At 38.0% G+C, this 13,101-nt stretch overlaps 1 protein-coding gene across 9 annotated transcripts in view; it reads left to right on the forward strand.

The window, feature by feature from the left end:
• Positions 1-13,101, forward strand: part of ANKZF1 (ankyrin repeat and zinc finger peptidyl tRNA hydrolase 1) — a 450,598-nt gene that overhangs the window by 138,220 nt on the left and 299,277 nt on the right. For all 9 annotated transcript variants that reach the window (XM_044078230.1, XM_044078233.1, XM_044078229.1 and 6 more), the window contains one exon: positions 6,697-6,905. In XM_044078230.1, coding sequence (XP_043934165.1) covers positions 6,697-6,905 — 209 coding nt within the window. The remainder of the gene's footprint in view (positions 1-6,696; positions 6,906-13,101) is intronic.

The following is a 13,101-nucleotide window of genomic DNA, read 5'->3' on the forward strand; positions in this document are numbered from 1 at the left end:
TTTGCATCTTAACCGCTGTGTAGCGGTATCTACCCCTGCCCACTGTAAAGATAACTGAAAATTCAAAAGCAAACATTTATGATTAAATTCTCACATAAAATTGTATTACAGGAGGAAAAGACTACTAAATATAAATTTTAAGCATCATTTCTCCTTTCACACCAAAGCTTGTTTAGCAGGAATCTGAAGCACATTAGGTCCCTAGTTGGTCTTGCTTTTTCTAATAAAATTGTAAACTCCTGTAAAGATAATCATAAGGCCTTTTTAATTATATTGGGGAATTTAGCAGTGACATCCAGTGCTTTCATAAACTTTTATCCAATGTTACAACTTATTTTGATGTGCAAGTCATCAGCAACATTTTAGCTGACAAGTTCAGCCCCACTGTCAGTCCATCCACTCAATTCTCTACCCCCCTTTTTACTCAGAATCACTGTAGATGAAATCCTGTCAACACCACTGAAAACTAAAGAAAGCATGTTCCATGGACCCTAGCAAGATTACTGGCTGTTTCCTTGTAAGTGCTAAAAATAACTTTGCTCATCCACTACTGAACCTATTAAACCTTATCCACTTCATGGGTTTTCCGTGCCAGATGTTTACAGAACTCACATAGGGGTGTCAGTTTAGAAGGGCTGCCCTTCACAGACCTTGAAAAAAAATGAAACTGTATGAGATTAACTAGTATCATATGCAAGAGTTATGGAGCACATCAAAGATGAACTTGCAGTCAGCGTAGTTGATGATCTTCAGTCCCTTGACCCTGCCCAATTTTGAATATGTAAAAGGTGGATCTAGTCACTGAAGCTTATTTAACTTCTATGAAAGAATTACTGAAGCCATTAACAAGGGTCAGTCTGTCCAAACTGTTTACCTGAACCTGGAATGTGCCTTTAACACTATTCTCCATGCCAGTATTATTGATGAGTTTACCAAACATTAACCTTTATGCCACATGATGGAAAGCCAGCCGTCTCATTGATAGAATCCATATAGTGAGGGTTGGTGGTACCACTTCCAGAAAAAAAAAAAAAAAAAAAAAGGAAAATCAATAGTAGCGTTCCACACGGCTCTGTCCAAATTCCCATTCTATGTTCGAGACATGCTGGTACAAGTCCAGAAACAGAGGGAAACTTAAGTGTGATAGGGAGAAATGTATACTCATCCCAAAACTGCTGCATTTCAGAGAATTCCTCCTTCTCTGAAGTGATCTCTAGAGATGGTATATATTAGTAGCAGGGCTGTGGTGAGTGTAGCAAGGGGGCTTGCCCTGTTGCAGGAAAAAGCTTTTAATGTAATGGCAAGTTCTGCACTTCACCGTTGCAGCTGTGCAATCATGCTTAATGTTTGTCTTTCAGGCTTGCATTGCAGACTTTTGAAATTCTGATAGGGTGCCCTCAGACCTGGTATCCCTACTTTCTGATATTTTATTTTCTGATGTGTAGGCAAATATCAAAGACTTTCGGCTGACTAAGTTTCTGATAATTGCAAGCGAGTTGCTGCTGTTATCTCCTCTGCAGATTCTCTGATACTCCAACAAGGACTCTGTTATAACAGTGCATGGCGCAAGAATGGAGAGAACTTTAGAGTACTGGAAATAAACTAGAAATAACTGAAAACTGGAATGAATGTCTTAATCTTTTAATTACCCAAAACTGTGCTGAACAGTTCGAGATATGCAAACAGTAGTTTCTGTAATCATAATTTATTCATTATACTGTCTGTAGTTTTTGTACTCAGAATTATTTACTGAGCCAGTCTCTCCTTTATTTGCCAAATCTTTGTACCTTTCAGAATAAAAGTCTGCATACACTGTAGTTTGGTTAAGAATGTTTTATTTTATACAATGGAGGTAGATGTCAACAATATCCAAATCAAATCTTACCTTCTCAACAGTGCTGATAAACTGAAATTGATTGAATTGTAATGCCTGTAGCTTTAGTACTCGTTATACTAACAGTAGTTTCTGTAATCATAAATTATTCATTATACTTTCTGTAGTTTTTGTAATCAGAATTGTTTACTCATTATACTCTCCATAGTTTCTGTACTCAGAATTATTCCTTCTGCACTCAGTCTCAATTGTCTATACCAAATTTCTGTAGACTGCACTGCCATGACTGTGCATCAGTCCGAAATAACTTGCTGACTTCTGTGTCTGAAGTTTCTTTCCTAATAATACTAAAACCTTGTAAATTTCTTCATGTTCTACACACCACTTTAAACTTGGTTCCCAAGCTGCATACCATCTGAACAATATCTGTTTGTACTGCACATTCTGTTAGCACATTTTATTCTTGTCAGTATTCTTGAGTGAAGGTTATTCATTTGTAATGAAACATTCCTTTCTATTGAAACTGCATGTAAAATGTAAATTCTACAATGACTGGCCATTAACGTTCAAAAATGTGCATGCTGATTGGTCAGCCCAACCAGCAAGCCCGTTGTAAAATCGATCATATACCAATAGAAAAAAGTCTGGCAACTCAGACTTTTTTCTATTAATATATGCTTCGAAAATTTCCAGTTTTCTTAATTAAAATAAATAAACTTTGAAATACGAACAGGTACGAGAGAGACGGGACAGAAAAAAATACAAAGAAAATCTGGTACATTATGCAAAACTAATGAAACGTACCGGATTATCCTTGTATTTTCTGTGCCCTTTCTTTCTCGTATGTCTGAACTGTCCGAATTTCAATAAATATATATATATATATATATATTTTTTTTTAATTAAAAAAGTTTTTAAGAAAAAGCAACAGAGATCTTCCTTTCTCCATTGCTTCCTTTCCAAAGCATTGATGTATTGTGTAAGTGTGGGAACGCAAGTCCCATACACATGCACAGTACATCACGAAAGCCCCATGATACCAGAAAGCAGTGGAAGAGCACCACTGAGACATCATACAAACACATTATTTAAGAAAAGCAAGTAACCTTTTTTGTTAAATAATGTCATTGTATAATAGCAATAACCCATGGCTGGGTGTGGGTAATGCTAGATTTACCCATGGTTGGCCTTGTTTGTTCACTCTGGCTTCGCCCTCGTGACCAAAGCACACCATGGGTAAATCCAGCCTTACCTACATCCAGCCATGGGTCATTGCTATGATATAAACTGAAGATATAGTCCTGCTTTAATATGGCTGCATTTTTAGGCCTATGCAAAAAGAATACTGTACTTGTGTCTAACAAACTACATTTAAGTGAAAGATAATCTTACACGTGGTATACAGACTGCGGGATTAAACTCAAACTCTGTGATAATGTAGTGTAATCTTATTGGGAGACCAGACTGCTCACATTCTTACTATATAAAAACACCTCACTTAAAACTGACATGGTCAGAGATCTAGGTACCTTCATCGATACCAAGCTATCCATATTAACAATAGTCAAAAAAATCATGCTACAATTCCCATTAATTTCCAAGGGAATACCATGTAGCGCCAAAGAAGTTTGAATTCCTTTCTATTCATCCATCATTAATGCCTAAAATCAAATACATTGTCCCCTTCAGCATGTACACAAACACATCACCCAACTTGAAAGATCTCAAAAGATTTTTAACTAAGAAAATAAAGGGACTTAGCTCCTTAAGCTACCTGGATAAATTGAAAATCTTTACAGTATATTCCTTTTCATTCCATTACCTGAGTGGCAACCTTTCTTTAGCTTCCTGTGGCATGAATGTTCCTGCCTCCTCCTGAACTCCTTCACCTCCGGAAAACTGTTAGGACCACAAATATTCCATGAAAGATATCAGTCTTCGTCACCAAGTGCATCAGGCATATTGGCAGCATAGATATGTAACTCAATGGCTTTCTTACCTGTGGAATATTCTTTCCTTGCATTTCAAGCAATGAAACACATTGGCTACCTTTAAATCTAGTCTTGACTTTAGAATAAGAATTGCAGATTCACCCCTAAGGCATGTTATATGACTGTTCTTGATCAGCACAAATACTTAGACTAATTTATTAGGTTGCTAATAAACTTACAAGTCTTGATTTGCTTTAGCTAGAATACTTGGTGGTCATTTTGAACCAGATGGCTTATAAACTGCTATGAACCAAAGTGATACCAGTCACGTCTAACAACTTTCTTTATACTTCCTTTGGTTTTACATTTAAAAACTTCAGTCATATCCACCATATACAATATGTTATCACTCTCTTTTAATATTTCTTAATTTGTGCTCACATTTCAATGGTGGTTAAATGCAAGTATTTACAGCAATCAGTACAGTAATTATTAATTAATCCAAACTGGATTAAGATAATAAATTGAGAGTGACAAAGTCAAAAGCCTGGAGCCCAAGCTGCTAGTTCTTTCCCTTTTTACCTCTACATTTGTTGAAACCAGAATAGTTATACTGACTTCGTTCAAATGTAACTGTAAATTTAAAATGTCCTGTTTCTCATATAGTGCCAGCCATCTCCAGGAACATTATAGCCAATAAGCACAAACTGCATAGCCACAGTTTTTCAACGTTCATTTAAGAGGCTGCTATTCATTTATGTATGTATGTATCTCTCGTTATCTTTCTATCTGATCTATCTTTTGATGACCAGGGGAGACCTGATGTGGTATTTCTACTACTATGGGAAATTTGGACAGGGCATAGGGGACCTTCCCGTACTTTCTCAGTAGGTACCATGGGATCTTTTACATCAACATGAGCTACCATCAACTCAAGCAGATAGGACCCCATGGTTTAACATCTCATCCAAAGGACAGCACACTCGGGAGTGCAGCATCCTATGTATGCTGCACTGCTGTGTCGGTAATCCAGTCAGTTGTAGTGGGAAAAGAACAGACCGCCTTCTGGTCTTCCAGCACCAAAGGTGACTGTGCTGTTACTCCACTGACAATATTTATACCGCATCATATATTTTCTGCCATGTCAAAAAGGTACAGCAGATGTTCATTATTACTAATATTCTTTTTAAATTCTCATCATTCTTTAACAGCACACAAATGCATGCTGGGTTGTAAGGAGTGAAAAAAAGTTGACACTTTAGTTTTTAATTCAGCGTGCTTTCAGCTGTTCCAAAAGTCTGAGAGTACCAGATGAAAATCCTTTATTGATAAATATTGTTTTAGCTGCAGGTCATAGCGCATTTTGTGCATTTGTTGCTAGAGATTAGCTCTGTTTGACAAATTCAGGTTTCTTATCTGTGCTTTTACTCCCTCAGCTCTTAAAAAAATGGTTGTGGTTCAGTTGCACCTTTATTTTGCACTATCTGCTCCACAGATTGCAACTTCAAAAATTCCTTCTTTTTTAAGTTGGAAGCAGTACATGGACCCGAACCCATTGCAGTGGGAGTGGGGGCTTACTTCTTAGTCATTGTACCTCTTGTTTCTGCTCAAGAATTATTAAACATTCAGCATTTTTCAGCTTTTGCACAAAAAAGGCAGTTTTGAAAAAGTTTTCATCCACATTAGTATTGAGCTCTTGGTGTTTCCTCTCTCATTTCTGACTGCAAACCAGAAATGGAAATAACCTTTGGAAACCAGGTCTAATACTGTATATAGTTTTCGAGACCATACAGGGGAAGAAACATCAGCCTGCTGCAGAGTCCAGAGAAAAGCCACCAGAAAGTATGTGGAATGAAGGTGGAAAGGGTGTAATAAGGATTTAGAGGAATTGCAGACCTGATGGAGTGGAAGACATAGGTATGTACAAGAGCATGCTGGGTAGATATAAAGAGGCACTTTAAACAGGAAGTGCAGGGAAGGTGGAAGAGGGAGCTTAATCAACAGATTGTTAGGGAATAACTACTCCCTGAAACTTTAAAATGTTTCCTCATTGAAAAACAGTGGACTCCTGGAATGAGTTACCAAAATGGGATGTGGAAAGAGAATTCTCAAAGGCTTTCAAGAGTGTTGGACATTTTGAAAAATGAAAGGGAAGAAATGGATGAAATGAAGATTGATTATGAAATTCATTGAGAGGGTTTACTAGATACACTAAATGTATTTAATTAAACAAGTGTCACACTTATTCTTTCTAGGATCTTGCAGGTAACAAGCATAAAAAATGGAACCAAATCATTGTGAAGGACATGCATTTAACTTGGTTTTAACTGTTTTTTGTTTTCCACATTTAACTTAGTTTTAACTGTTTTTTCCCTAAAATTTCTATAGACAGTTATTAAAGACGTGTTGACTTTTTTGGTTGCCTTTTGTTATATCTGGTTTACATTTTTCTCATGCCTGCAATTCATCCTAGTACCTCTGACAGCTGACACTTTCTTGTTTAAAGGCAAGGAAATATTTTGACATTTTCTTATGTTACTTCTCTCCTTTTGAGAACAAATGGAATATTAACCTCTTTATGGCATACTTTCATTATTTTAGAGACAAAATTACTTTTGCAGCATTGTTTTTCAATAGGTTTTACATGGATGCAATGACATTTACATATTTTAAGGTTGTGTTTAAACTGTAGCCCACATAACCATACTTCCTTTTCATGGGTTACATTTGAAAAGATATTTAAATTCACGGAATAAGCACCGATGACAAGACACCATTTATTCTCAGTCCAGGACACTAAGCAGTGGAACACATCGTAGATTACCAAGTTAAATAGTTTATTTTTATATTCAGCTGTTTGCTATCCTAGTTATATTGTTGTGCTTCTTTAATTAAACTTCTCAAAATCTCATTTTCTCTTGAATTATGCAGGTGACATCTCCAGTATTTCAGGGTCAGAGTCTGAGGATTCATTTTCAGACTCTGACAGTAGTCAGCTGACAGGAGGGAATTTCGTGGAACCACTGAACAATGAGATTGAAAAGACACTACAGGAAAGCCGCTTCCCAAGCAAAATCTTCTTTCAGAACTGCAAGGGTCTTTACTTATCAGTTGTTTCTGAAGCACTCCTGAACCGAAAGGTGAGTTATGGGATGGTATAAGCTGCATTTTGGGAGGAAAAGACTAGATGAACCTAGCAGCACTGTTACTTCTGCATGACAAAATGGCACTCTGGCCGCATGGATGCACAGACCAGCTTCTGGGCACCGACAGCTGATAGGCAGTGCCATTTCCATGATATATGGCTACTCATTTAGGAGTAATGCATACGAAAGAATAAAAAGATTGCTTTTTCACAACTGCATAACCATTCAGTTGAAACAACACGTAGTTGCTCTACATTTGTTAAGTGTTGCATTAGGAGGTTTGTAAATCGCTTCTATTCTTTCAGTATGTTTTATAAGGCTTCATATATAGGTAAAATACTCTGGTGCTTGTAGAAGTATTCTTCAGAGAAATCTCCCTTATTATCAATATAAGCATATTAGTTATGGTAGGAGTAATCCACCCCTCCTTAGTTCTTTTCCACCCTTGCTCATAATATATAGACTGCCTTTTGAAATAAATGAACTGATAAGTTTGATTTTGTTTGGCTTGGCTAACTCTTTACTTTCTAATATTCACTTCCTCTAGCTTCTTTTTTTTAGCCTCTTTCTTCTTTTTGTCATCGTCCAGGTAAGTATAACACTCAGTGAGTGTTTCCTATCTGATCCTGTTGCCAGTGAATAAATAAACACAATCTATATGTGGGCTGTGTGACCTGTATTTTTATTGTAGGTCCTCACCATATTTTCTAATTCCTGCATGTTATATGCAGAGTTCAGTTATAGTGCTCTATACCTCCTTTGAGACTGACTTAAGAATCTGTAGAAGGGGGTGCTGGTGTCTTCTTTGAGATTTTCCACAAGAAAAATATTTGATGCATTTCTGGTATGTTGAAATTTTCAAGTATTATTAATACATTTGTCAGAGAACCATTCCAATGTATCAGGTGAAGATTTTTTTAACTTATCAGGCTTTAGATAACTGTATCCAATTTGGATTGCTTGTTTTTTGCCTGTTCTTATGGTTACTTCTAGTGCCTCTCTTACAGTTATATTTTGAAGCTTTTCTGGTGTAACTTGGATTAAAGGAAAATTCAACATTCTGCTACAGTTTCAACTCTTAGGTTGCTTTTCTCCCTGCAATATGATTATGGTACTGTGTAGGTACCTGAAACCTGCTTGTACTTTACAAAACTTTCATTTCCTCACTTTGGTGTCAATGGAAGCGAAAGACCACCCACTTTTTTAAGCTTAATTTCTCACATAAGTTGCAGTGGAATTTCTCTACACCTGCATGACATACCACAGATGCAGAGAAATTTGTAGTCAAGAGCTCAGGCTGCTGTAAACAAGACAGAGGTGTGAAACTGTTTTCCATTGTCTTTATTGTAGAGAGGAAGAGAACGTACACTGATTCACAGCTGTTTCCAGTGTAGCCATGCCTTTCATAAAAACAGAGCAATTGGATCAGTCAATGGTTCAAAGGCAGTTGTCACCTCTTTTGACAATTTTACATAAGCAGTATCAAAGTATTGAAATGCTAAGTTTTAAACTGTAAATGTTTGTTGTTTTTACCACTTTACATTTTAAGATAACTTGAATATATTATCAAAGATGTCTGACATTTAGAGAAAAGTCAGAAAATATTTTTCTAATAATTCTTGTAAAGGATCAGCACATTTTCCAAAGTGCAGGGGGAGGGGTTGTCAGTTCATCTTGGACTACAAAAAGATACTTTTGAACAAAGGCCTGCAATTTAGCAATTGTTTTGGTTACAGCTGTATAATTCCTTAGTATAGTATAAAACAAGCCCCGAGAAATGCACAATTGAGAGCCATTCAAGAAATAAATGAAGCAGTCCTGTCGCACTCCTGTTCCAGACAGTATATAAGTTGACAGTGACTGACATTTATCCCATTATATGTCAATGGCATGGGAATAGACCACTACTTCCTTATGTCCATATAGCATGACTCATATAAAACAGACTTGAAATGGATTATGGGAAAGAGAAAGTCTTGAAAAAAAATAAGCTCACGTGATATGTCAAGCCCCATCGACAGCCATTTTGCAGAAAATGTATGAAAATTCTGTAAGAAGCAGTCAGAGTGATTTTGAGATGTTAAAATAACACAGAAAACTGAGAGAGAGTGAAAAAATACATTTTTTTAGTTGTAAGGCGGAGTTTTCCATTAAATGAAAGTTTGCACCATCATGAATATACCTTCTGCTCTTCTCTAATTTCCATATATTGAATATCAAGTTATAACAAATTCACTTAGTGTCAGAGAGCATTAAAACATCATATTTCATGATGTGTATCTATGCTTAAAATTCTTGTATTTTATTGCAGATGGTTCTGGAGTTGAGAAGTAGTATTTTTAGTCCATTCTTGTACTAAGGAAGCTTCACGGTAGTGGGTTTAATCTGTTGATCCTTAGTGCATTTCACCATTTTCTATAAAAAGTAATACTCTTTTGAGTTCTCAGATACACATATATATATATATATATATATATATATATATATATATATATTTTTCTATTATTTTCCATCTTGGTCAGACTGGCCATGTGCATGTAGTCAGTGCCTCTCCCTTCTACATATGTTCCCTCTACCGAGATGGGCTTTTCTCCCCCAGACTGAAGCCAGCAGCCTAGGAGCACTCCACAGCTGGCAGAACGTTCAGTTATTCTTGCGATAGCAGAAGAGATTGAAGCATGTGGCTTCTTCATCATCTGCTGCTGACTGTGTGAATCTTTTTAATATACCCTAGACTTCCCCAAGGGGAGGGACATACAGTGATGCAACTATGTGGTCTTGGACACTTTTACCCATGATATGTTGATAATTTGTACTCTCCTTTGTGATCACATCTGCATGTATATGGCACTAATGATGTTGTCCAGCCTCTGATGGAGAACAGCACTGTGCTGCAAAAATTCAACCCCCCCCCGATAGGCAAGCTGAGTGTTGGTTGCTGAAACCTTTCCTCCAAATGTAGTCAATCCAGGATTAGCAGCACTGCAGGTGAACACCCTGTTCCTGTGCCACAGGGCAACAGTAGGCAAGTATAATCTGAGTAGCTTTTGAAGAGAAGTCTGTTTACAGAGTTAGCAAAGGCCCACTTTTCTTATTCATATAACCATAGCAAGAAAAGTTGCATGTGTGTAGTGAAACTGTAAATAGTTAAGCTGAAATAGTCTGTAATTAAAAAAAAAAAAAAATTAAAGAATAAGAGAGGCAACCAGTTTAAAATGGATTTGGTTATCATAACTGACCTTCCAAGAATAAACAGATGGGCAGCGAAGGAGCGGAGATGCTTAGTTGAATTTAGAAACCATTTTTTCTCTCCTGCCTGCTGACCATCATTTCCTTGTGATCTAGTGGCCTGTTTCATCCTCTCAGGGTGAGTAGCTCTGTTCCTGGTCCATTCATTCCCTGAGAGGCGAGAGCTGATTACAGCCATCAGTGCTTTTTCTGCTTATGGCCCTAACTCTGCCCCTTGTGCTCACGTAAGCACCGCTGTCATAGCGTTATAACCAGTAATGCCCATTTCCAGTGTGTGGGTGCTTCTACACCCACTCTGTAGAGGATTGCCATCACCAGCTTGGTTGGGACAAGCTTACCTCCCCAGTTTACAGCCTTATTCCTTGCCTGCAAGCCTTCACCTACGTGGTAGCAGTCGGCTAACTAGAACCACAAATCCCTATCCCCTTCAGCTCCAATAGTTCAACAGTGTCCGTTTTCTGGTGCATAGCCTTACTTATACTCCTACTCTTGTAATCATATGTTGCTACTGCGAAAACCATAACATTCGGTGTAAGGATCTCTTTTTGTCAATGTGATCTTTTTGCTCTTTAAAATCTAATCTAGCTCTGCTATAACTTTCCTTTCAGACAGCAAGTGTCTTTTAATTTAATTGCTGCAGTCACCATCTGCAGAAATCTTTAAGCCCGGGAGAATAAAATATGCCACTGTCTCCTCTCTTCTTCTCCATCTATTTACAAAGAATTGATAGGACTAGAGTAGTATTATCTGCATATTTGAGGTTGTTAATAGTTCTCCAAACAATTTTTAACACCTTTATTGAATTATCACTTGTGAAATAGGAATATTTACATTTATATAAAAGTTGTCAAATTGTATTAACAAGTTCACATTTGCAAACATTATACTTCACATATATTGCTATATATCCTATAACCTAAGCAACATTACATAAATTATTCAGTTCCTGCTGTCACACTGCCAGCCCAGCTATCAGGAATTTTGTAAATACTTCTATGTCTTATGTGAATATTGATATGATTTATCCAGAAGTGTGTGTAAAGTACTGAGATAAAATGTAACCACAGCATGCCCTATTGGAGTAGAACAGGAACGTACTTGCACTATTGTAACTGTTTAGATGTATATGTTTAATGGAAACTAGAACACAGGAGGTTAACTTGAAAAAAATTCTGAGAAAATGATTGAAATTAAATTGTTTTATTGTCATAAAAGTTAGTTTCAAAGAAGCAAGGAGACAGGATGTCTAGAACTAGGGTGCCTTCTGCATTGTTTTGTAAGTGTTGTATTGTTTTATGTCTCCTAGCTGTTGCAAACTTCTAAAGGCTATGTATTTTCACAGAGAGATGCTAAATTCTGTTTCTGACAAAGGGACACGGAGCCAGTTGGCTAAGATATGCCAGGCTAATGGTGCATGCCAGCCTGACTAAGGCAGAAATGATTGTAGCCTTGGGCACAGCTGCATCGCATACCAGCAATCAGGAGGACAACTCAGCTGGCTTTGCAGATGTACCACTCTCAGAAAATGGACAGTTCAACCTTTCCACAGAGGACTTAAAAATCTGTCTAGAGTTAGAGACTTGAACTGGAGGCAAAGCGTTTGAAAATAGAAGCAGCAGAGAAACTACAATGTCTGGAAGATGAGGAGAATGAGAGGCAGAGGCAACATGAAAAGGAGATGCTGACTCTTCACCAGGGTCATGGAGGTTATGGGGAAGGGAGTAACTGAACCCCAGAAGCAACAGTAGTCAGTAAATTTCTTCCACAATTTACAGAGGGGGTTAATTTTGATAGCTTCATTCATATGTTTGAAAGGGTATGTAAACAGTATAATGTTGATCAAGGGCTCTGGGTACGGTTCCTGACCCCCCCATACTCCATGGTAAAGCTGTAACTGCTATTTCTAAATTGCCTGATACTGATTGCTTAAATTATAATACTGTGAAAATTGTCTCTTAGAATGCTTTAAGTTAACACCTGAAGCTTATAGGAAAAGGTTTTGTGATCATAGATGCAAGGCAAATGAAAGTGTGTGTGACTGTATTGCTGAACTAAGCACTTATTTTTATAGGTGGGTGAGTGAATGTCAGGTCACCACTTTTGAAGGGCTGGCAGACCTTTTGGTGAGAGAACAAGCCTGTAGCACTTTGCCTGAGGACATGAGAATCTGGTTAACTGATAGGCAATGCAATACTGCAGATGAGTTGGGGAAGAAGGAAAACCTATACCTAGCAAGCAGGGTATTACTGCACAGGAAAAGGACACCCAGTGCTGCTCATGGGTCTAAGGGAATCCATGGTGGGCAAACCAGACTGCCCCAACAGAGTCCCCCAGTAGCAGGGGAAGCCACTAGTCCAGGTACACGTCCAGGACCAAGGGTTAAATGTTTTAAATGCAACCAGTGGGGCTATGTAGCATATAGATGTCCACGGAGGCAAGGTGGGGAGGTGAGAGAGCCAGTAAGTGGGAATGACAGAATGCCAGCAGTAAGTTGTCTCGAGACAACAAGGGTACTAAACTACCACAAGAGGTTATAGCCTTAGTAAATGGGCAACAGGCCACTGCTAAGAGAGAGACAGCCTCTGACTTAACCATTGTGAGGCCTACAATGGTTAAAGAGAGGAGCACTACTTGCTTGGGTAGTCTACTCCAGTCAGAGCTTTAGGAGGGACCCTATTCCAAACACCTTTGGCTTGGGTTCAACTTGACTGGGAGGGTGGAAAAGGAAGCAAGCAAGTAGGTGTGTTTGAGGACATCCCTGCAGATGTCCTGATAGGGAATGATTTTGATAATGGAGTACCCTGTGTGCATGCAGTTACATGCAGTCAGGCTTGAAGACAAACCTGTGGGTCTGGCAGCCTGGGGGAGATCCAGACAGACCGCACACTTGCAGACAGCACTGGTGAAGTGGTTACTACAAGAAGGGAGCTACCATGTAGCA

Source organism: Protopterus annectens, chromosome 7.part0, assembly GCF_019279795.1.
Source record: "Protopterus annectens isolate FY-2018-M chromosome 7.part0, PAN1.0, whole genome shotgun sequence".
In the NCBI taxonomy this organism is placed as follows: domain Eukaryota; kingdom Metazoa; phylum Chordata; order Ceratodontiformes; family Protopteridae; genus Protopterus; species Protopterus annectens.